This window comes from Pipistrellus kuhlii, unplaced genomic scaffold (assembly GCF_014108245.1).
Source record: "Pipistrellus kuhlii isolate mPipKuh1 unplaced genomic scaffold, mPipKuh1.p scaffold_m20_p_15, whole genome shotgun sequence".
NCBI lineage: Eukaryota > Metazoa > Chordata > Mammalia > Chiroptera > Vespertilionidae > Pipistrellus > Pipistrellus kuhlii.
The window spans coordinates 30,476,419-30,502,200 of NW_023425460.1; the positions used below are offsets into that span (position 1 = coordinate 30,476,419).

Below are 25,782 nucleotides of genomic sequence, written 5' to 3' on the forward strand. Positions count from 1 at the left end.
CATATCATGGTTTCCAGGGCTTATTGGGCCATTTATAAATACCAAATGAAGGTGTTAGAGCGAGTATTGCAATGTGGTTCTGCCTTAATTGCCTTCACTGAGAAAAGGTGGCAGTGTTTTCTCTGGAGGAAAATAAAATGTAATTTTTAGCTTGTCTTTAACCATTTGCAGTCAATTCCTCTCAAGTGCAAGAATTACAGCTTTCCTTTTTGTTTCTCTAATTGAACTAATAGAATTTTTTTAAAAAAAATACCTGCTTTTCATAACTTGAATTTATTTCCAGATATCTGTACATATATTCAAATATATATAATCTTGCCATAGTCATGTTCAAGTTACTAATAATAATTGTTCCTGTGACTATATAATTTGTATTTTATAATGTGACATAACTAATAATAGCAGCTAATGTTTATTGAGTACTTACTATGTGGTAAAAGCAATTTGTCTAAGGCACAGAGCTTGTAATTGGTAAAGCTGGATTTGAAACTCAGGCCAGTCTAAATCACTATATTAAAATACTCCCCGTGCCCCCCACCCCCCCAGTATAGTTAGTTCCATTTTTCAGAGGTGGAAATTAAGATACAAGCACCTGAAACCTTGTGGGGCTGAACTTTGAGCCTGCATCTGCTGATTTCAGGTGCAGAGTTCTTATAACTTCTTGAGGCAGCTTCCATCAGGGTGAGCTGTTACAACTGCTAAGGTCTAAAGCTGACATCCATGCACATCATTCAAGTTGATAAATAAGTAAAGGATGAGGACTATAGTAAATAAATAAATAAATAAATAAAAATAAATCAGAGGAGTTCTATTTAAAGCAGCGTTTTTCAACCGCTGTTCCGCGGCACACTGTTGCCTGGTGTGCCGTAGGTGCAGACAAGACAAGAATTTTATAATTTTTCACTATTTTGTTTACTTAATATTTCATAATAAAGTAATTATAAAATACTTTCTTTGTGTTTATTTGATTCCTATTCAAGAGAATTACTTTATATATAGTCAATATAGGCACAGAGTTAAATTTTTTAACATTTTCTAATGGTGGTGTGCCTCGTGATTTTTTTCATGAAACAAGTGTGCGTTTGCCCAAAAAAGGTTGAAAAACACTGATTTAAAGCATTAGGAGCAAAAGAGTTGCCTGCCTCGTTAGACAATGCAGGCACAGGCTCTGATCTGAGAAGTCAGGGTCTGGAGGCACAGAGGAGGAAAGAAGCAAGCTATGCCCACTGGGCATGCAGCCCAGGCGTTCCAGCCACTGCCACAGAGCCAGCACAGTGATTGATCCTGCAGCTGAGGACACCCTTCTCTCAGCAGCTGCAGATCTCCACAAAGGAAGGCTGTGCTTGGAGAAGTTTTTGTCAGGGCCTCTAATGAGAGGATTGGGTTTCACATCACAGCTACCCCTAAACAGGTACACTCTGCTGCTTTCATCTTCCTAATGGCTCCCACGGGAAAGAACATAAAGAGAAAGGAAGCTACACAAGAATTGGGTCCCAGGCTGGTTTGGCTGGGTTTTGAACCTCCTCTGCCTCACCTCCTCCAGCTTGGAAATTCTTTACAGTTCACTCAGCCTGTGTGGCCACTTAACAGTAATGGGAAAAGCTCGCTAAGTAATTTTTCATAATTTATCCACCACGACTCCCTGGAAAAATTAACACCCCTGTAACAGCACATGCTCCTGCCTCTGTGTGGAAGTTCCTCCCAAGAACCTAAACTAATCTTCCTAAGGTTAACTTGCTCTTCCTCTTCAACATCCAGCTCTGGTGGTGTGTCCTCCAGAAAGACTTTCTTGATGCCTGATGCCTGGCTGACACAGGCTGGCCTCTGTTCCTTTTCTGTCCTGACAAAGTGCTTCTGCTAATTCCTGCTGACTCATCTGTCTTCCATCCACTCCTAAGCTCCTTGAGGGCAAGACAGAAAGTGTCTAGCACAGTATCTATCTGGCATGTAGCATGAGTGTAATAAGTGTTTATGAATGAACGAATCAATCAATATATTTTCTATATATATAAAACCCTAATATGCAAATAGAGCGAATGGCGGAACAAACGAACAACCAAACAACCAAACAACCAGTCACTATGATGTGTGCTGACCACCATGTGGACACGTGAGGAACTTGGTGGGCATCGGCCATGGTGGGATGGTGGAGTAGGTGAGCGGAGTGCCAGACAAAGGTGGGGCACCAGACCCTGTCATTGGGGCAAGCCTCTGTTAATGACTGAAAACTCTTTACTCCAGTGCGTCAGGTCCCGCTTTTGGTGCCAGAGCCACGGCTCATACCCACTGATGGTGCTGAATGATTGGGGCTGGCACTGGGGCACCAGCAGTTGGTATAAGAGGTGACTGCTGGCCCTGATTGCCCTTCAGGGCTTCTCCACCTCCCCCTGCTCCTGAGGGGTGATTGGGGCAGCAGCTGCCATTTGCACCCACTGTTGCTGCCAGCTCAAACTGTTCTGCACCATAGCGGGTAGGAGCAGAGGCGGCAGCAGGAGGGGGGCTGCTGGCAGACAAGAGACTGGGGGTCACAGTGGGAGGGGCTGGGCAGGGGTGCAGAGGATCGGCTGAGACCCTTCCCCTGTGCCCACCACAGTCTCGTGGCCCACTGTTCTTTTCAAGGTGCATGAACTTGTGCACTGGTTCCCTAGTTTATGATAAGTGAATTAGACTGGAATAATGTTTACTTAACTATTGAAAACATGATTTTTCAAAATAGTCTATTTAAAAAAAACAGCACTATTTTTCAGGTTATAGAAGCAGTAATGTTTGTTGTAGCAATTTTACATAAAAAATCCACAAAGAAAAAGAATAAAAACTATATGTAATCCTTACTACACAAAGAAACCACTTTTAACATTTAGATGTAATCTCTTCCAGTAATTATCTATGTATACATATACGTCATGTATATTTAAAAATCAGAATTTATTATCATGTCTCATTTTCTCAAGGATTGTAACAGTATCTTTTGGAGGTAGACAGAGGAGACATTTTTATTACAATTTAAATGACAAGAAAATTGGGACCCAAAGATACACATCTAATGAATAGCAGAGCTAGGGCTAGAATCTGGAATCTTTTCATTATACCAGGATCCTGCTGTTACCCGGGAGGCTTCTAATTAAGTGGCGTTCTTCACACGAGAATAAGGTGTGCATCAATCCAGCATCAATAGAACATGAGTTTGTAATTGGATGTTCTTCCTCAGGTAAGTCACAGATTTAAGCTGGTCCTATGTCCATATCATGGCTGTGCATTATTTAACATTTCAAAGGGAAACAAGAATGGCACACATAGGATCTTAGTCCTATAAAAAGCTAACTAGTGAAGCTAGGCAGGCATTGTTAAGATTTAATTTCTTTCCAATGTCCAAAAAACATCTGAACAGTGTTGGCTTGGCTCATATCCTGTTGCTATGATAACCACAGGCATAGGTTTAATCCTACCATAGACTAGTGAGTTGCAATACAACCCACAACCACTGACTGTATTCCAGAATAACAAGTGTTCAATAAGGTTGTACTGGGGTGAACTGAATGTTTATTATCATTCAGCAGAACAGTCAGCAAAACAGACAGCAAATATAAATATTCCATCACTACACTCAGTATAGAAAAGGCAACCCAATGTGAACTAGCTTTCTATTTTATTCTAAATAGAAGACTAAATTGTAATCCCTCAAATGCAAACACACACCAGATTGTTAACTCTGCAGATGAGGGAACTATATATTATTTATCTGCATACTAGCACCGAACAAGACACATTTGCAGTGTCAATGTTTTTTTAATTGAATTATATTTGCTAGGCTGGCATGGGAGTTAAGAAGATGTTGACTAGTAATTCACTGTTCCTTTCCCTGAGAGCTCTGTAAATCAAGCTCTTAAAAAAAACCCAGCAAGCTAAATTCCAAAACCCTCTCTTAGGAGAATGCCCACAACTGGTGGGGTCTGGACTATGTCCACTGGATGTGCAAATCTCTTCGGCACAAACATCATTTACTCCCAAGGGAGCCCATGACTGGCTGGCTGGCTGTGGAGACTCACACGTTCCCTCTTTCCCAATGGCATGGGGTCAGGGGAAAGGGTGGGAGCTGAGTGATGAAGCACTGCTAAACTTAATGTTCTGTTCTTTCTTGGAGAAGGAAAATCTCACAACAGAAAGAGAATTGGTACTTTTCTAATGGAGGAACCATGAAGAATACAAAGAAGTTGAAAATGATCTTTTTTTAAAGACAAGTTTTTGGTGTATTTTTGAAGGGCCTCTCACATATTATCTCTTACCTTAGACTGGACTGGTGCTATTGGAATGGCCTTGTCAGAGCTGAGCTGGAATACTACAAACTAGAGTCAAAGTTGACTGAGTCAGTGGAAGGGTAATATGGGATACAGGAGCCATTAGGCCATCATCCTCACTTTTTAAACATGTATCCTAGAAACTAACAAAAACAAAATGCTATCCTATATAATAAAATCCTAATATGCAAATCGACCAAATGGTGGAATGACCCGTCGTTATGGTGAGCACTGACCACCAGGGGGCAAACACTTAATGCAGAAGCGCCACTCAGCCAAAAGCTGGGCTCATGGCTGGTGAGCACAGCTGTGGTGAGGAGTGAGGGGGGACTGCAAGAGGATACAGGCTGGGCTGAGGGACCCCACACCCACCCACCACCAGTGCATGACATTTCATACACCGGGCCTCCAGTTTTCTAGTAAAAACCTTTCCTAAAATATAGTGAGCTAGATTTGAAGGAGCTGGAATAGAAAATACTGATTTTTCTGGGAGGCAATCAAAACAACTCAGTAATCCCCTAAGCTTTTTACAAATTCTCTTGAAGATTTAATTGCAATATAAAACCCACACATTTTTATTGGCAGTGTTTGGTTATCAACTGCACAACTCTCTGAAGTGCCTCCTATACAATTCCCAGGTCTGTCTCTGTTACACATTCCCAGGGCTGCTGGCAGGACCTGTCATATTGGTGCCATGGTCTAGCCTAGTAAACTTTCTCCAAGGGATTTAGGACACACTCTCCCAGCTTCCAAATTCTCTACTTATAAGGTGCAGAATTTATTAGTGTAAGAAAGACAAAAAAGAAAGACTGCTACCTTTTTAAGTTCACTTTACATATGGTTTCTTTATTAGAGCTTGGTGTTTCCAGAAATACAGCTGTCCAGCTCATTTGTGCTAAATCAGTGGGATTTGTTTCAGCTTTATATGAGCTTCTGTGAGCTCTGCTACTACTACTACATATCGACTGAGGTCTTCTGTGCCATGCTTTCTAGGGAAGCCACCTTCAGCTACTCTCATTTGGGGGGGAAAGCCATGAAGACTTGCATCTTTAACCTACACATAGCCATGCTTTGGAATTCAGGATTGTCCAGTTCTAGAAATCAAGCCTGTATAGTTACCCAAATAGCATCTTTTTCTAGTCTAGGTTTTCTTATCTTCAATTCCTTAAAATGCCTATTTCTTTCTCTGGACCCCAATTCTGAGGCAAACATTGGTCTTAGACCATAGCACACAGATACAACAGAGAGTACTGCAAGAAACAGTGCAGCATGGTGAAAAGAAAATAGGATTTGGAGCTGAGAAACTCTTAAGAATTCCAGTTCTTACTACTTGCCTGATCTTGGATCAGTCACTTCATAATCTTAGTTTTTCTTCAGCAAAATAAGTATAAGTAGTCATACTATCAGGCTCTGCAGAGTAATTAGGCCAAGTGTAATTCTTTTGTTTGCATGTTTATTTATTTTCCATTTCTCAGTATGCCTCATTAGATTATAAGCTCCAAGAGTTCCTTATCTCTTTGATTCATCACAATGGCCCCATTGCACATGATCAAGAAGAGTAAGTAAGATTTGAATGAATGAAGGAAGGAATAAAACAAGAAGGAAAGAAAGAAAAAAGGAAGGACAGAAGGAAGAGAAGACAGTGTTTAGAGCATTGTTGATGTATGTATATGAAAGTGGTATATAAATTAAATATTGTCCACAATATTAAAGAAATTATAACTCACATTTGATGCATTAATTACACAAAGGTGATTTTTAAAAATGTCACTTCCCTCCATAAAACCGTCCTATGACTTTTCATACTACTTACAGGAAAATTAAAACTCCTATTAGCTTAAAAAGCTCATGTGATCTGACTCCAGTAGGGCTTCATGTCCATCCAGTCTCCCTTCCCAGCCAGGCCCGGTCACTCAGCTATTCTTCTGTTTCTCCAAACATGTCTGCTGTGAGGACTTCATGCTAGCTCTTCCTCTTCCTGAAAGCTCTTCTGCAAAATCTGAATAGCTGACTCCTTCTTTTCACTGGGCTCTTAGATTCAATGTCACCTTCTCAGAGAAGGCTTTCTTCTACACACTTTCAAGGATCCTCCATGACTTCTTGTTATAACACACTATTATTTATATATTCACTTACCTCTTATTAGTCTTCTCCTCACTATCTGATGATCAGTAAGTATTTTCGTATCACATTATATTGGTTTAGTGTACTTTATAATTATTATTTTGTTTCTCTCTATAAGTTTATGAGCTCAAAGCAAGCACAAAACCCTATGGTTCCAAACTAAAATTTCCCTCTCCACCCCTTCGTATCTAGTGCCGCCTCCTTCCTGCCCCGCCCCCACTCTGGGAGAGGCTTCGTGGCTCTGTGAATAAAAGCAACTGTGCCAGTATTGTGATTGATTTGGGAGTGATGTGCAATAAGTGATGCAATAAATGCTCAGAACTCTGACTAGAGGGATTGTTTTGAGACATGAAAATGGTGCTGTTGGAGGCCAAGCTGTTTGCTGTTCGAGGTTTGGACGCCTCTTGGCTCAGGCTTGGACTTAAGCAGAGGGAAGCAAATGGCAGGAACATTCAAGGGTTCCACTGGATTTGTTTACTGTGGACCTTGGGGGAGCAGAAATTCTTTAGAAAGAGCACTGGTCTAGGGAACAAAGACAGGTCCTAGAGCTGGCACTACCTGCCCTTACCCCCACCCCAGGTTATCAATCCCTCTGTTTATATGAGGTGGAACTAGATTACCTAGAAGGGGGATCCTAGCTCTGACATTCTATGGGTTAATAAGAGGAATCTGACCTTGCATCATAACCAAGACAATGTCAAAAGGATGGCTCAAGTAATATTTCTGGTAAGCACAGCTTTTCTGGACTAAGTGGGATTCTTTGACCCAAATCCCTGCTTTTGCCATCCTTCCTTAGCTTTCTTTCCATTTCTTTTGCTTTCCTAGAGAAGTTGGGTGCTCTGGAAAACCCCCCTCACTGTCACATAGGGATCAACATCTAACTGTAAGTGCACTTCATTCAGCCACTCTCCAAGGGATGGGCTCCTACTGTATCTGATTTTGGCCAGCACTCTCCCATCTGCTTTCAACATGTTGTATCTGACATTAACTAATGTCTCCTATTAGCATTAAAGAAAACAATCTGGAAAAATTCACTCTCAAGCAGAGTTCAAACAGGCCACAAGTAGATGTGGAATCTCAATTGCACAAGATTTCTTAAAATTATAGTAGTAAATAAATGTATAAACATGTTATATATAAATGTGTGTGTGCATGTGTGCATGTACATACATGCACATGTAGAGGAGTGGATGGCTGGGGGTGAAGCCAAAAGTCTATAAAATGGGTCAAGAATGCTTCTGTCCAATTCATGAGATTAACTGGTAACAGAAGAAAAAATCTCCCAGAGTGGAACAAGGCATGATCAAAAGAACTGAATGACATGGAGAAGGAGCTGGGAATCTTTATCTCACACTTACTGGTAATGGGTTAAAATTCTGGTCCACGAGGTGATTGTATCCATGGTCAAAAAATGAATGCCGTATCACAACATCAATGCCCTGATTGGCCAGCATTCCTAAAGTGTTCAACCATCTAAAAAGCAGGAGGGAAAAGCTATATCAATACATTTTTAAATAGCATATAACAAACTCTACAGAGTCTTGCTAACACACACATGTATACACTAACCACACTCACCACCAAATTTACCTCATGTTTTAAAAGAGAAGATTATTTTAAGCATTGACTACCCAGCTGGAAGAGATTTTAGAGATTATCAAAGTTTACCTTTCACTTTATAGGAAAAGAAACAGAGATACATTAGAGTAAAATGAATTGCCCTTGGTTATAAATAGCTCGTTGCTAATGACTTATCTTTTATTCCTGTAATATTCAATATTTAAATGAACACCCTAGGCACTTATAAACATCATTATTACCCTCTGGCCACAGGATACACAATCACAGGAGACACACACTATACTTTTCATCACTTGAACTCTCCTGCTTTCACCTTATGACTGCATGAGTTTTTCATGTGTCTCTAATTCAAATACTTGTATGATCTATGCAAGAGTGGGACAGTCATTTATATCCCTCATATTACCATCAGCAGTCCATGCAATAATAATTGTATTCACACTATAACTTATACAGGGATTCAACTATGCTACCATCACATGCATATCACAGTGAAGGACCTGCATTGCTCAAACACTTACTGCATACCTCTCTATGCCAAACACCCACTTCCCAGGGCATGTTTTCCTTCAAAAAACTCTGTGCTCTAGGTTCTTCCAACATCCATGCTAACTCTGCGTTCATTATTACAAATTCAGTTCATTCTTTTCTCTTTCTCTTTCTACTTCTGCAACTTAGGGAAACTTCTAATTGTAATAATATAAATGTAATAAATATGACTGAGAGCTTCAGTCTTCTCAGTATAATATTGAGGCATTTCATAATATTTTCTCAGCATATGTGTCTAGCTTCATCTGTCACCTCTTCCCTTTTCTCTCACCATAACCCCCATTTCCCAGACTCTAAGCTACATAAAACTGCCATGGCTGCCCAAATACACAATGCTTTCAATGCTTACCTGAGTCTTTAATACATGTTTCAACTTCTGCTCAGTATTCCCTTCCTCTCTTCCTCTAACCCATCTCATCTGGCAAATTTCCTTCCACCTGTTAATTTTCTAGTCAAGTGTCACCTCCTTTTAACTTCTGCTGCCAAAGGTAGTACCTTTCTCCTCTGTACTCTTATTCATAACCTTTGCCAGCCCATTAAATGACAAACACTTGCTCCCTACTCTGCTGTCTCTCAGTTGGTTATAAACTCATCAAAAGAGACATACATTTTAGCTTTATACCCAAAACACCCATCACTGTTCCTAGTACAGTGTAGTTTTATTGTGTTGAAAATGATCTGGATCAAATTAGATTCTAGGAACTTTAAAAATCATCATTCAGCATACTAGAGACATATTATACATAGTTGTGATTTCCCAAATCTGAAACCATATGGAGCTCCAAACCAGTGACTTATAGAATGGAAGTTTTCCCTTAATGAAATGAAGAGCATTGCTAAATTTTATATTATGAATGAATATTATTGATATTTTTAATAAATTTTCACATTGACAATTATATGTTATTCTCATAAAAACTAACAAATATTTACTGATAATTAGAATTACAAATACAAAGCAAAACACAAAAACAAAAGTTTTAAATATATAAGAAAATTTAACAATAATATAATAGAACCTTTTTTGTTGTTGTTTTAATTGGGGCATTGTAACCCAGGGAATTAAAAATTATTTTGGAATGTCATGCCTAAGCTACTTGTCTTTATTATTTTTATTAATAATATGAAATCAGGATAACAGCTTTGGCTTTTCCTTTGAGACACAGTACTAAATATCTTATAGTAGAACTATAACATGAATTCTGGGTGGATGCCTCCTAACTCAGTGTTCTTTCAATGTGAAAATAGAACAAATACAATAGGACCTACATCTAACAAGTATTTATCTATAATAACACATGTGTGTTATTCTCCTTTACAGCCCTGTCCTTGTTGAGTGAATGAAGAAACAGAGTGATGAGTAAATATGTCACCATGTATATGTGAGCCCCTATATCTACCAGCATCTGGATGTCAACACAAGACCATATTTTGGTATTTTTATATGTGAAAAGTTCCTACTTGTTCATTCATTATTCATTCAAGGACATTAATTAATCAATTGTAAATCCCAGACCTTATTTTCAGCATTGAGGATAGATTTAAAAAGTGCTGTGACTACGTAAGTCATTTGTAAAGCACTGGGTATATAAATACCTATACCCACACATTTACAGTGATAGTATCAAATTCCAACTTGTGACCTCTACAGATAAATGTTAACTAGTAAGTCTGATTTTTTGCTAGTATAGGGGGAGGTTTTGAAGAAATTGTAACACAAAAGGGAAGAATATGCATCTTCTTCTCTAAATCCACATCCAATATGCACATATTCAAAATGGACTATGGCCAGAACTCCTGCTTCCCCCTGGCTTTTCAGAGTGGATGGTTAGTACTGAAGTTATCTTCATCTTCTTCCAGTAATAATAAGCCCCGAGAGGAAGAGATACATGCTGTTCTAAGTCTCCCTTTTATGCTCAAATAGAGAAAGGTGGTAAGCTGACTGAAATATTTCACCAAAGATGCTACTCCAGAATTTTTTATTCCACATTGTAGAGGGCCATCAGAGAAGGCACATGGACATTCTTTAAATTGTTAGCTGAGTCCGAGGCACTGGCAGAGTACCTTTGTCCAGGTGTCAGCAGGGGCGGGTCTAGATATGTAAATCCAGTAATGCTAGGGCCTACTTAAGAATGCAAATAAGCTCCTCTGACCCTATAAATAAACCTGCATGGCTTGGAGGTCGCCTTGCTGCCTCTCCATCAGAGAGATGGCGCCCACCTAGCACCCATCTTGATGAATCTATTTCTGCCTCTTGTCTCTTTCTTTCTCTAATTTCTTAATCACCAGCTCTTCCACTCAGGAACCCGTTGTTTTCCGTTTTGGACACGGAAAACAGAGAAACAGCCCCCCAAACCACACAAGTGTATTGAATATCTAATGTACCAGACACTACTAGAAACTGGAGACACAATAGTATGCCAAGGGTATATTGTAGTGCATCAAATAATCTCAAAGCCCTGATGGGAAAAGTACCCTTGAATACCTGACAGTGAAGAATTCTGATTCATGATTGCATGGGTATGTGTACTAGTGAGTTCACAGTTATATCATATATTGAAAAAAAGGATTAAAATGCCTTTTTTTTCCCCTATTTCCTACTAACTTTCTGGAACTTCCTATAATGCTTTACTTTTTTTTTTTCTTTCTAGGAAGCAATTTATGCCCCTTGAAGAGAACTGAAATCAAAGGGCACAATGCTGGATAGCTGCCATGGAGCTGTGAGCAAATATGTGATAAAGAGGCAAGAAGGAAGATCAGGAGCAGAATGAGCTAGTTCTCATATGGTCTGTGCCAACTAAGCAATGGGGGTCTGAACGACGACTAGAATCTAAATAACCATGTTTATCTGTGTTCTGCAAAATGCAGATATATACAGATAATTGGCTGATGCTCATAAAAAGATAGGTCTCTGTCCAGCTCTCTCCATGAAGGTCTGTGGTTCTTTTCATTTCACATCATCTCCTAAAGAGAAGAATGCTCATGAAAACACTCAGTGCACTGGGGCTGTTTGCTGGGCTCTGCAGCAGAGTTCTTTTGCAATAGCCGAGCAAAAGCTAGTCCACTGCTGATGCCGAGAGGTCCCTGTAGTACCGACTGCTGGTCTGGCTTCTTATCCTGGTCCCGGGCTTACAGGGTTTGTCCCTGCTATGTAATACTGGCTGGCCAGTCAAAGGCTTTTATTCTTCTGGCTTAAACTATTCTCCAGAAAACTTCAATAACCTTCAAGTTCATTTTCCCATCCCTTGCCTCTCCAGACTTTGAGTGTACTATTGCCAAAGCCAATGTTTTAAAACATAGGTCAGATGATGTCTCTCTCCTCCAAAACCTTCACTGGTTTGCCACTGAATATAGAACAGGCTTTATTTAATCTGTCTGATCTTCAAGGCATTTCATAGTTTGATGGTAAACTCCCTCCTTAGTCTCTGCCTTCCTACATTCCCTCAGATGCCAAGGCTTTTGTCACACACATTTCCCATCCCCTGTTCCTTAAGCTGAGAATGCTCCCCATCCCGTCACCACCATTCTCCACCAACAGAAATTAAAGTAATCTTTCTTTGTCCCATTCAATTGCTACTTTTCCTATTAAGCCCTTCCTGATCCTCCCAGTCAGAGAAATCCTTGGTTGCTTTGCATGTCTATCACTTTTCTTTTATAGACAGACTCGGGGAAAGGAGAACTGATGTAGGTGGTCACACATGTTGCGTGGGTGTGAGTCCAATCTCTGCTACTAATAATAGTATTTATCTCACTGGGTTGTTATAAAGTAACTAGTGGCCTGGGGCATAAAATTCATGCCGGTAGGTTCCCTAGGCCTGGCTGGTGATTAGTGCCAATCTGCAGGATGACCAGTGGGGAGATCGGGGAGGGGGGTTGCCCTGCTGGCACCAGCCTTGGCTGGCCTGGGGCCTGTGGGCCGGGGGCAGCTCCTGTGTTGAGTATCTGCCCCCTGGTGGTCAGTATGCATCATAGCGACCAGTCTTTCCGCTGGTCCTTCTGCCGTTCTTTCGATTTACATATTAGGCTTTTATTATAAAGTAATAGTTCCTACTTCACTGGCTGTTAAATTATTAACCATATATAAAGCATTTTAGACAGTGCTTGGCACACAGTAAGTACGACAGAGTTAAAATTATTATTGTTATGGCACTTATCTTTATGACTTTACTTATCTCGTCTCCCTTCCTCCAATGTTAAGATCCTGGAGGGCAAAAACCCTGTGTTACTTTTACCCATCTTCCAGAACGATGGTAAAAATTAGATGAGAAAATGTCAGCACTATGTTTTCTACTGGAGACATTAAATAAATTTTTTATTACTTTTATGACTACTGCTGCTACTATCTTGTTCTGATGCCTGTGCCTGGCATTTTCATATCTAGAGAAGTCTCTAATCTTGCTTTATTGAATGGCTAAACATATTCACAAATAAATGGATGAAGAATTTTCAACATGAACTCTCCCTCTCAAGGGAAGAATACTGAGGAACTATAGCAGTCTTGCTACCCTTCTTTCCTCAAAGTCCCTGGGAGTGAAATTGAAAGTGTTACTCACAAGAATCCTGCAGCATAGGAATCTGATAAATTGTTTGTGCCTCCAGCTGAGGTAGTTACCACACCTTCAAGCCAAATCTTCTTTCCTGGAGTGTATGTATTAACCACCTGTTCACACAACAAAGCAGAAGGAGATATTGACATTATTAAAAGCTTCATCAATGAGAAGAAATATACATCCCTTTAGGAAATTCCTGCAATCCCTTACTCCCAGGTGGTAATAACCTGTGTTTTCTTTATTCTGATGCACCACATTCAGTGAGCCGGTACACACATGCATGTACACACGTACACACACACGCACACACACACACACACACACACGAGCATTAATATTGACACAGACACATGCCAACTCAAGGAAATGATCACTTTTTCCTAAGTTACTTCAATGTGACAAGAAAACAAGTGTGATTCCAGGACATAGACTGACTGCAACATCCTTCATTGGAAGATATAAATCTATAATATGTCCTTATTAACAAGCACTGAGAGGCAAATTTTCTTTTTGTTTTTAAATAAATTTTATTGATTTAAGGGAAGGAGAGATAGAAACATCAATGAGAGAGAATCATTGATCAGCTGCCTCCTGCACACCCTATACTGGGGATTGAGCCAGCAATCTGAGCATGTGCCCTTGATCGGAATCAACCCGGGGACCCTTTAGTCTGCAGGTCAATGCTCTATCCACTTTGCCAAACCAGCTAGAGTGAAAAGAAAATTTTCTTAATACTCTGTTACAACAAATCCATGGATGAGTGCATTGTCCATGCATCAAAAGTCATGAATCAGGAGAGACCACAGAGATCAATGTCTAGGAGAAATATTTTATAATTACCAGGGCATGTGTGCATATTACAACCACATTTTTGAGGTAACTGCAGTAAGCATAAAAAAAAAAAAAATCACTGACCCACAGGTGAAAGATCCTACACAGGAAGCAGTCTTCTAAGCAAAGGCAAAACTTCTTGTCAAAAGGTGGCCCTGTGACATTTTGAAATGGCCAGGGTCTGATACATAAGTTGGAGAGTGGCCAAACTATCCCAAACAGAGCTCAGATCTTTTGGAAAGCAGTCAGACAGTACTTAGGGATAATGCTGTACACTGCTTAGCCTCTGAAAGCAGAGCTGACACAAAGGCTTGTCTATATGTGGTTCATTTGGGAAGTAATATCAGCAGGAATGGGAAACGGGGGGACTGAAATAGGGAAGAAGGGGAGACCAGTACAAGGAAGCATTTTCAAGTTGGCAACCAGTGCTGGCAACTTGTATTCAATCCCACTGGGATCTTGCTAAGAGCTGTGTCTCAGAACTATCCTTTGGCTAGTATCCTCCAAAGGTCAAGAATAGCCTTGTGACTATTTATCCCCTCCAGACATTCCCCCATTTCATTAAGGGGTGAGGCTTTAATGCACCATACCAGCACTACACTGGTTGCAGCCTGTGCACCTGCCTATCTCTGATCTCTGCAGAGATAACCAGAGTAGGATGTGGGACTGAGAAGATGCTAGTTATGCACAAGAGGCACTGGATAAATACGATAGTGCATTTAGTAAGGTCCCATGGCCCACCAATTACTCTCTCATACACTTAGACCAACTCTACTTTCCCTTAGGTCTCTAAGGAGAAAAGTATGAGAATGTTTACTATGTTTGTGTCTGATGCTAGAGGAATAGGAAAGTAAAACGTGGTAGATACATATAGTAAAATAGAATGCACAAGTTAGAGCAATAAATTCAATGTAAATCCAGCAATATGAACAGGTTTTAAAGGGTTAGTGGTAAGTTAAAAAAAATCAACAAAATTATATTTATGGACTAATATTATTTATATAATTACCCATTCACACCCAATAACACTAAACAGTATATAAAGATATATGTTTCTTAAAGACATATATCAAACACATAAGGAAGTCATGCATTTGAGGGGGTGGTCACATGTACCTCCCTCAAATGCATGGCTTCCTTATGTGCTTGGATTAGAGATGAAGATAAAAATTAAAGCAGGTCTTTGCATGAATTGATGATAATAGTTTTCTATAATTCAGGAATGAATATATATATATATATATATATATATATATATGCAAAGAATTAAATTAATTTAAGAGAGAGAAAGAGAGAGAGAGAGAGAGAGAGAGAGAGAGAGAGAGAGAGAGAGAGAGAGACCGACCCATGTAGGTCAGAACTTTCCTCTTTCCAAACTCATGGGCAGACATCAGCAAAGAGATTTCTTTTTTAAAAATCTCTTCCTGGGTACAGTTTCCTGCCTTTCCATAACCCAACAACAACAATAATTACTAGATAATTTAGATTATTTGAGGCCTATTTTTCAAATCAGCGATGGCAAAATGCTTGATCCTTTAAGTAATAAAATTGTAAAAATACTTAAAAATTTCAGGTGAAAGTAAGATAGTAATAAAAAAAAGGAAGAAAAACCCTGGGAATTAATAGTGGAGATCAAATTGGAATGCTGTTAAAAGATTAAATAGGAATCCCCTGTGCACTCAAAAAGAGAAGAGTTCTTGAGGATGTCACAGACAGGTCTCTCCCTCTTCTCAAATGACTCTAAGTGCTGAACCCACGTAGCCAGGGCAACACTTTATAACTAAGAAAGCCAGGAAAACACCTGAAATGATCAAAAGACAGAGCCATATAGTGACACTGAACCAGGCGTCTTCAAACTACGGCCTGCGGGCCACATGGGGCCCGCAGAGGAGTCTGATCCGGCCCGCCAGGTTTTTTGGGCAGTGAGCGCAGCCGAGGTGTTACAGTAGGAATTAGTAGTTCATATAGTCCGGCCCTCCAGCTCTCTGAGGGACCGTCTGGCCCCCACTTTAAAAAGTTTGAGGACCCCTGATACACCAATGATTCCCCTTAAAAATGCCTGTGCTGTTGATAAACTTTGTACTTCTTTTGTGACTAAAACTGAGTCAAATAAGGGTGTTTTTCTTTTTGTCTTTGACTTCTAGGATATTCAGGATTTAATTTTTGCTCAAAGACAGATATTGAAATGAGACAATTAAAGAAAAGGGGTTTGGTTAAACAACACAAAACAAAAAGGTAAATACTACAGTATGATGAACCTTGAAATCATTAAACTGAAATAATCCAGAAACAAAAGGCCAAAATAATTATATTATTCCATTTATATGAAATACCCAGAATAGACAAGACCATAAAGACAGAAAGCAAATGAGTGGGTTTTTAGGGTTGGAAAAGGAGAGGAAGGAGAGGAGAGGGGATGGAAGTGACTACAAATAGGTATGGGGTTTCTTTGGGGGTTGATGAACATATTCTAAAATTAAACAGTGGTGATGGTTATTCAATTCTATGAATATATTAAAAGTCACTGAATTACACACTTTTAAAAGGTGACTCTTATGGTATGTGAATTATATCCCAATGAAGTGGTATATGTGCCTTTTTATATTTAAATTACCTAATAATTATAAAGCATTTGGAAAAGTGTCTGGTATATGGTAAGCTCTTAAAGCATAAGTCAAAATTATCTAAATCACTCTTCTTGTCCAAAGTACATATGATTATGTTTGGATTAATCTAACATTAGAGCTGGTTACTTTTCTTTTGGACATAATACTTGTCGTGGTGATAATGGGCCAGATGTATGCTAAGTAGCAGAGAAAGGCCCGTTTAAAATTAAAAATGCACAGGGTTCATTTACATTAACATAATTCCCATTCAGAGTAATTCATTTATCCACTCTCAACACAGAAGCAATTCCTATCTTTTTCTAGAGAGGCCACATGAACAAAAACACACACAGTGAAGTAGAACTTTGATACAAAATCTAAACAAATTATATGAAATGTTCTGTGGAAAAGAGATTCCTTGAAAATATTCGTATTAAAGGTTTTGGGAGTAGTTGGTACAGATCAACAAGGATTTTCTGAGCATTTCCTGTTTGGAACATGGTAAGAAGCTTGTTGAACTGTATGACTATCATGAGCAGAGGAGACCATTGTGGTGAGGTGGTAGGCAGGTACTGAGGCTGGGTGCTGGTTGGGACTAGGGAGGAAATCGGTAAGGACAGACTAGGAACGAAACAAACCAGGAAAACCAGATGGAACCACCTGCAAAATTCCCTTAGAAAGTGAAACTCTAAGAAACAGAGGGCTCTAGTTCAACACTGCGGTTTTCTGCGTAAATATGATTCTCCCTGTGCTGGAAGAGAGAAAATTGCAGTACTGGAATAAACAATAGTATGTTCCTGGTGAGAAATGATGTGCCAATGAAGGTTATTTTAAGAAATACACTGACTGGGGAGGGGGAAGTACAAATGTTGAGATTACTGATGCGAAGGTAGAGAGAGTGAAATGGTTCGCTCCCTTTCAGAAGCTCAGTTCTAAACAGATGTCAGCCATTGGGCCCATGTAGACAAGGGAGTTCTGAGGCACCCACAGAAAAGCACACAAGTGACTAGAGGCTGATCAGAATCCTTGGGCGTGACTGGGGGCAGGGTGAAGGAAACCCAGTTCTCTTCCCTCATATTTCCGTCTTGAAGGCCTCAGGACTATTTGTGTGGCTATACTGAAGGAAGTGAGTGAGAGAGAAGAGGTTATGAAAAACAGCACCAATTTTTTTAAAAGTTTTATTTTCTCTACCACTTTGAAATTTTTTATAAAGGAAATACAGTAAAAATAGAAAAATAACCATTTACGTGGCATAGTTTCAAACCTGGACTTCCTTTTTCCTGTTTCTCAAAAACTGTGACCTAAGTATTTTTTTAAAAAATGACTCCTGAGAGCCTAGTCTCAGCCACTGACTGCAAGAGATGGTAGCCTTGTAGCAGCAGACATGTTGTTTATGGTTATCCAAACCCAACACCTTCCTTAATGAGAAAGGAAGCAATAAAACAGGAACAGTGGACAGGCCAGCTGGCTAATCAGCCTGGCAGGAGGCCCACCCTCCAAAAGAAGCTGGAGTCCATTAATTCCAGCCTCTCATCTACTCAGAAATCAACCTTCCCCAGGACATCAGGAAGGGCAGTAGCTCTTTAAGAAACCAGAACTTAACTCCCGTATCATCGGTTCAAGCTTCAGGAAGCTTCTTAAACCTTACCTATGCACAGAGCTCCTCTTCGGGGTGCCTCTGCCGCTTTGTTCCACATTATATTTATAAGAGGTTCTGGTTAGAGTTCAGTAATGTTCTGATGTTTCTTTACATTTTTTCTTAGATATTTTTTACTTTACCTCCTATTAGAAGAGGAGATCATTTCATTCTGCCCTCTCCTTCCTCCCTGCCCTGTTCTGAGTGCTATAATAGATCTTACCATGTCTTCCTCAGTCCTCCTGACAATTCCACCTTCCACACTGCTGTGTGTTCACAGAGGTCTGTGTAATTAGTTAGGAGATGTACTAAGATTAACTTGTTTGTAATGAATTTGAGAGTAGTGATCTGGGGAATGATTTATTTAAAAAGAAAAGAGATTCTAAGTTGTCACAGTTACATTCTTTTCATTTACCAGAATTATAAGATGACTAGAGAGGTCCAGTGCATGAAAATTCATGCACTTAGGTGGGGGGGCTCAGCCCAGACTGCACCCTCTCACAATCTGGGACCCCTTGGGTAGAGTCCCTAGGCCTGGCCTGAAATCAGGGCCTATCAGGGCTTTCCTTCTCCTGGCTGCAGGCAGCTGGCCCCACCCCTGCCAATGCCACTGCTTGCCATCTGTGCAGCACTGCCCCCCTCTTCCCTGACACTGGAGGCCTCCCTCTGAGGAGATAGGCTGGGTTGCAATAGCTTGGCTGGCCTGGGCATCCCTCTTTCTTTGCTGGGGTGCAGGGCCAGCCCTGCGAGGGGCTGTCTGCTTATCTGATCACCCTTAACCACTGGTCTGTCTACCTGATCGCCCCTATCCACTTGCTTGGGGGCGGGGCCAACCTAGCTAGGGGCTGTCTGCCTACCTGATCACCCCTAACCCCTCTGCCTACCTGCTTGATTGCCCCTTACTTGCTTGTAGGTGGGGCCAACACTGACTTACGGTTGGTCAGCCTCCGGTTGTTACTGGTAGTTAGGACCCAGGGATTTTTATATATTAGGATTCCTTAACTGGGAGAAAAACTAGAGAGCTATTAACTGCAAACAACCTATGGTCTATTTTATAAATTTGTCTATGGGAGTATGTTAGACATTATGAAATAACACTGAGAACCACTGAGCCATTGGAATCTGATGCCAACTACTTTAATTAACTTGGTATCTAAGATACTTCATAAACCCCTGAGTGACCTCTTCTGCCCTCCCTCACCACAATACGTTTGCTTTACTACACAAAATGGAATCATCATTTCCAACCACACAATCTTATTTTAGGTATTCACTGATAACCTTCTCCCCATATCCATTCCTCACCCAGATTATCTGATTTTTTTTTCATGGGTTAATTCATGTTACCTCCGATGTGAGACTTTACTCAAACCTTCAGAAAGTTACTTTTCTCCTTTGGGCCCCAAAGTTCTTTAACCTGTCTCTGACCTTAACCTTATTATACCAAGTTATCATTTTCCGTTTGCCTATTTGTTTTCCTTCCTATACTATAAGCATTTCCTTTCTTTCTTTCTTTTTTTTTTTGCATATCTAATAGACATTTATTAAGCACTTGTGAAATAAATGAGATAGTGAAATAACTTGAGATATTTTACTGATGAAAAGATCAAATTTTAGAGAAGAAAATTAACACCCTCAAAACTTAACAGCAAATATCAAATACTTATAGTTGCAATTTAGTACTCTGCCCACTTCCTAGTTGAATTTTCCTGTTTGAAACCTAGAGGCTTTCTACTGACTAAACTGCTTCCATATTTAATATGTCCTTAAGTTAGACAAGCCGAGCTATTCTGAGCTCAGCCATTCTCAACACATTCTCTTGATTTATTTCTTCTGTCTAATGCACTTCCTGTCAGTTTCATTAATTTTTTTTCTGTATAATTTCTTTTTATCATCTTCCTGTTCCGGAATGCTACATTTTGCCCATTTTCTTTCGGTATTAGATCAATTTTTAATTTGTGGCTTCTGTGTCATTTTTAGGATTTAAAATTGCATTCTCTGCTCTTATTATCTCAAACCACAGAAAAGCAATTGAATGTAATTGAAAAAAAAACACATAAAATTAAAATAAGACATACACAGAAAATATAAAGTCACCAGGGAGGCAAGGAAATTATGAGCATATGCAGAACAATAAAGAAGAAAGGTCACAGAATCCCAAAGCCATGACTTGTTCAAGGATAAATTCTGATGGAGGAAGAGACTAGGCAACAGCTACTTTCATATAAAGCAATCTTCCTTCCTTCCTTCCCCAGTCCTTTTCTGTCCTTCAGTCTTACAGAACAGTCTATCCACAGACAAGTGATAGGTTCCACCAGCCTCACAGGTAATTTCCTCTCGTTGAGGATATCTCCCCACTTCCATGTGTAAACATTGGTAAATCACCCCAAGTTGATTTCTGAAGAAGCTTCTTGCCCAACAGCCATGTTCCCAGGGCAATTCCTCCAATTTCCATGGGCAGCATATAGCTCCACAATGCCATGCCTTGCACATATCAGAACCAAAAGCCTGTGCATATGAAACATATTAATGAAGTCCACTGACTGAATGCAAATAACTCCCTTAAAGGTCTTGTCATCTTCCACTAATTTTGTAGTAACATTAGACATTATCGAATATTGTGGTTCCAACTCTCATTCAGACCTGATTTCTAAGAGACGAACCCCAAATTACATTAACTGTTTTGGGGATTAAAGTAATATACTTTCACCAGGAACATTCGGTATTCTTTTTTAAAAAAATATATATATTTATTTAAAAACATATATAAAATAAATAAATATGTATATTTTTATTGATTTCATAAAGGAAGGGATAGGGAAAGATAGAAACAATGATAAGAGAGAATCACTGATCGGCTGCCTCCTGCATGCTACCCACTGGGGATCAAGCCTGCAACCCAGGTACGTGCCCTGACCTGGAATTAGGTTGATGCTCAACCACTGAGCCATGCTGGACGGCCAATATTCTTATTTAAAAGCCTTCCTAATCCTGGGTAGTTAGGAATATAAATATTATATGGGTTATGAAATAATGGTTAACAAGTATAGGCAATGCAGATAGTATATTGGATAGTAGAGTGAGCTCTGGAGTTGGACGGGCCTGGGTGTGAATTCTAATTTTACTACTCAGCAAGTGTGACCTTGAGCAAATTACTGGTTTCTTCAATGGGATAGTAATATATGATACACTCAATAAGAGGCATTTGTAACCTAAAAAGTAATACAATTATATTGCTGGAAGTTAATGATGCATATTTCATACTTTAATGATTTTGGAATCAAATGTTTTTCATGATCAATATCAAAACTAACTTGTCAGCTGTTTACTCTCTCTTCTGGCTGTTATTAAATTGATGGTATATTTAATATCTATTTGTGTTTACTAATCAAGAAAATATAGCTCATGGAATGAAAATGTCCTCAATTTTGGAGCTCTTTTGTGATAAACATACCTTTCCAGCCAGAGTCCCTGACTTATCATTAGTATTAGGTTTAGTAATAATTAATGTCGTTTTCTAATACTTTAAATCGAATTTATTTATACAATACAACAAAATTTAATCAACAATATAGTTGCCGCTGTTTTCTACTACTTGTGCCCAACGCTCAGGAAGCATTTTAATCCCTCTGTTGTAAAATTCTTGTGATTTTGATGCAAAAAATTCGGTCAATGCATTTTTGAGGCATTCTTCATTATTAAATTTTTTTCCAAAAAGAAAGTTTTGCAAAGAACGAAACAAATGGTAATCGGAAGGGGCAATATCAGGAGAATATGCAGGTTGAGGGAGAACTTCCCATTCCAACTGGCGCAGTTTTTCAGCAGTGATTCTTACAGTATGCGGTCGTGCGTTATCGTGGTGAAGAATTACGCCCTTCCGATTAATCAGCGCGGGTTCTTTTTCTCTTAAAGCTTGGGCTAACCTTTCCAATTGGGCACTATACACTGCACTTGTAATGGTTTGGGTAGATGGTAAAAGTTCATAATGAAGAATTCCTTTAAAATTCCACCAAACACACAACATCACTTTTTTCGCATGCAAGTCAGGTTTTGGCGTGGGCTGCAGAGCCTCATTTTTGACCAAGCATTGAGGCCGCCTTTTCAAATTAACATACAGAACCCATTCTTCACCTCCGGTAACAATTTGCTCGAAAAATGGCAAACGGTTTTGACGAGAGAGGAGCGAACTGCAAATTGTGACTCTTTGATTATGGTTGTTGTCGGTCAACTCATGAGGAACCCATTTTCCAAACTTTTGGACTTTGCCAAGTGCACGCAATTGATTGGAAATTGTTTTTTGTGAACAATTTAAAGTTGTCACAAGCTCTTGTTGGGTAATTTGAGGATTTTGCACCAAAAGAGCTTGAAGAGCTTCTTGATCAAAATTGGACACACGGCCTCGACCACTCTTGTCATCTAATGAAAAATTTCCCTCGCGAAATTTCTCAAACCAACGCTGGCATTTTCTGGCGCTAACTGCATCTTGACCAAGAGCACTACAGATGTTTTTTGCAGCCTCACTTGCTTTTCTTCCTAACTGGAACTCGTAAAGCATGCAGTGCCGAATATGCTCTTCATCCGCCATCTTCTTAGCCCTAGTTTTGCAACAAAAACCAAACCAAACACAAACTTTTTCAAGCAAAACTTGTTAATTGCACTTCACACGTTCTGTAGATATCACGTGTTTGAAGGTTATGTCAATACAAGTCAATGCCAAGCAAGATTTTAAACGAATGTTGAAAAACGACATTAATTATTACTAAACCCGCCCGATATTACTCTTCACTTAGAAAGCAGATATTTCCCTCTATGGGCACTCATAGCATCTGATATGTCCCTATATAGGATATATCACACCTTATTATTGTTGCTTGCTTCATTAACTATTTTCCCACTATACCTTAAGATCTATGAAGACAACCACCACATTAGTCTTATTTACTACAGTATTTTATCCTCAGGGGTCTGAAAAATACTAAGAATATTATAACCAACTGATAAGTGAGGAAGGAAGGGAAGAAAAGAGAAAGGAGGGAGGGAAAAAGGGGGGGAGGGAGGGAAGGAGGGAGGGAGGGAAGGAAGAGGGAGGGAGGGAAGAAAGAGGGAGGAAGGGAGGGAGGGAGGAAGGGAGGAAGGGAGGGGGCAGAGGGGGAGGGAAGGGAAACTTTAGGGAAGCCAATTGTTTAGTTTATTTAGTATTTAAAATGCAATCATATGGATAGACTTTGGGAAATACTTCCCTTATGACTGTAATTTCACCAACTCCTTCCTGTGCTTATTGAATTGCTGAAAATAATTACAAAAAGTGTTATTTCCTCCTCTGATTCCTCTAGGAGATGACACAAATCATTGAGTCCAAATGACTTAAGCCAAAGTGGTTCTTCTTGGTTCTTATATCATTGTTTTGGAGTCAGCCCAGTTATCCACACTATACCATCTGTACTATATATATCCTAAACATCTCTCACTTTTCCATCTGACTCTTGCCAGTATTGTTAGATTCTCAACCCTTTTCCCTTGACGCATCTCCCAAAGTACAGATAGATGATTATCCTCATTCTAATGGAAGGGAGAGAGAGTGAGGATCATTCAAAGAAGTTGGTGTCCAAACACTGTCTCTGTTTAGCTTTCAAGAGTATCATACAGATGTTCATATCACAACAATTCACCCACTGCTCAGAAAACTGACAATTCTTATAAGTGGTGTCTAAATTTGGAAACCACAGCTGTTTTTAACAATTGAGTTACTGTCTTTCAGGTGCCAAAAATATCACCTATCATATTCTCCAGGGTTCAAAGAAAAAGGAAAGAGGGGAAAAAGCAAAACAAAAAACAAGTTGAGGATAAAGGTAGCATGAAGCTCCTCCAGTCACATAAATTATTAAAAATAACTACTGTAACTAAAACCACAATAGTAATAGCATTAAAAACTAAGTTTCAATAGCATTTAACAGAACAGGACTTCACATGACCTTCTTAACCTTCCTGAGAGGGAAGGAAGATAGAGCTCTTAAAGAAACAGAATCAGAGAAATTAAGTTAATGTCCTGACGTCACACAACTAAGCCTAAGCTCCAACCCAAGCCACCAGACTTCAAATCCCGCATGCTATCTCTTATTCAAACAGCCGCACCACAGGTTTACCTTAACAATTCCACTTTGTGCTTTAGTCAGAAATATGCCCTTTTCTATCACTGTGGGCCTGGGGATATCAGAGTGGGGGGAGGTGTTATTAGGACTTCTCTGAAGTTCCCGAAGTACAGAAACACACACACAAAGATATCATTTATAGCTTTTGGGTGAGGGCTTCAGCTATATACATATTAAAATCCTACTTGGCTCATCTCCGAAGAATTGGTTTTGGGACTTACAAGAAAGAAGTTGGCCACTCTTCCCCGGTCTTCATTTTGGACTCTAACTTCCCATAACCCTTCCTAACCATGGGGACTTCAGGAACTGAAAAGCAACATTTAAACCAGCAAAGATTGGTGACTCTTTTATGATCTTCTCCCAGCTCTCATCTCCCCAGGACAGGCCAATATCTAGCACATCCTGGGCTGTGCTGAGAGACTCTTGTCCTGAAGGCCCTAACATTGGAGCCAATGAAGAATCTGTCCTGTGAGTCAAGTCTCAGAGAATCACCCCCAGCAGATACCTATTTAAGGAAATATCTAGCAGGAGTTTTGTAAGAGAGAGTTGGAAAAAGAAAACTAATGAGGGAAATGACTGAAGGCTACTAAATGAAACAGGGAGGATGGAACTTTGGCTGACAGTATTTTCAAAAAATAACTGCAAAAATATTTCTGACCCTAGATGCTCTTCCAGAATCTTGCCACTCTCCTATCAAGAGAAGTTTATTTCCTTTGCTCTTGAATTTCCATCAGTTTTAGAGACTTCTCAGAGTAGATTAGAAAAGATGACACCATTTCCACCTGGCTCTCTCTTGGGCATCTACCGGACTTTAGAACCTGGGAGGAAGCCCAGGCTACATCAAGAGTTCATATGAAGGTATTCCTGTTATGAGTCCGACAAAGGTGCTGGTCAGCACCTGGCGTCAACTAACTGCCACACTCAAGAATCAACAAGCCCTTCTGATGCTTCTAGTTGAGAGCCTTTGAATCATCCCAGCCTTTGAGTCTTCCAGTGGAAGCTTCAGGCAACGTGCAGCAAAGAGAAGCCATCTCTTCTGCATGTAGGGCATTTCTCTTAGAGGCTCCACTATTTCTGACATTGTACTTTGCCCTCCCCATCCAAGTCCATCAGACATGTTTTCAAGGTCTGAATCTCAAATGTGCAGTTTGCGCCTTTTTCCTTAAGTTTCCCTGGCCTTGCCTTCACAAATCAGGAGGTGAGCTTAGCTTATTAATTTCAGTCTTTGAACATTCCTTGATGGTTAAGGAGTATGCAGTGGTGAAGAGTAATGGGTTGTGAGGAGAAAGTTCCAGACTTTCCTCTCACTTTTTTCTTAGTTCTGACTTAGAGCTTTTTGTTCTACTTTAAAAATTATATGAGCACAGCTAAAACCTTCACGGTCAATACCATGATATCACTGAATCATTTTACTTCCAGTGTGATCAGGTCAAAACAAAAAAGTAAAAAATATAGAGAGTT

General features: G+C 39.7%; 1 protein-coding gene across 1 annotated transcript in view; it reads right to left on the minus strand.

The window, feature by feature from the left end:
* The window catches only part of HPSE2 (heparanase 2 (inactive)), a 439,765-nt gene that overhangs the window by 105,850 nt on the left and 308,133 nt on the right, over window positions 1-25,782 (minus strand). The window contains exons 8-9 of the mRNA XM_036438802.2: window positions 13,103-13,209; window positions 7,778-7,892 (exon numbers count right to left, since the gene is read on the minus strand). Coding sequence (XP_036294695.1) covers window positions 7,778-7,892; window positions 13,103-13,209 — 222 coding nt within the window. The remainder of the gene's footprint in view (window positions 1-7,777; window positions 7,893-13,102; window positions 13,210-25,782) is intronic.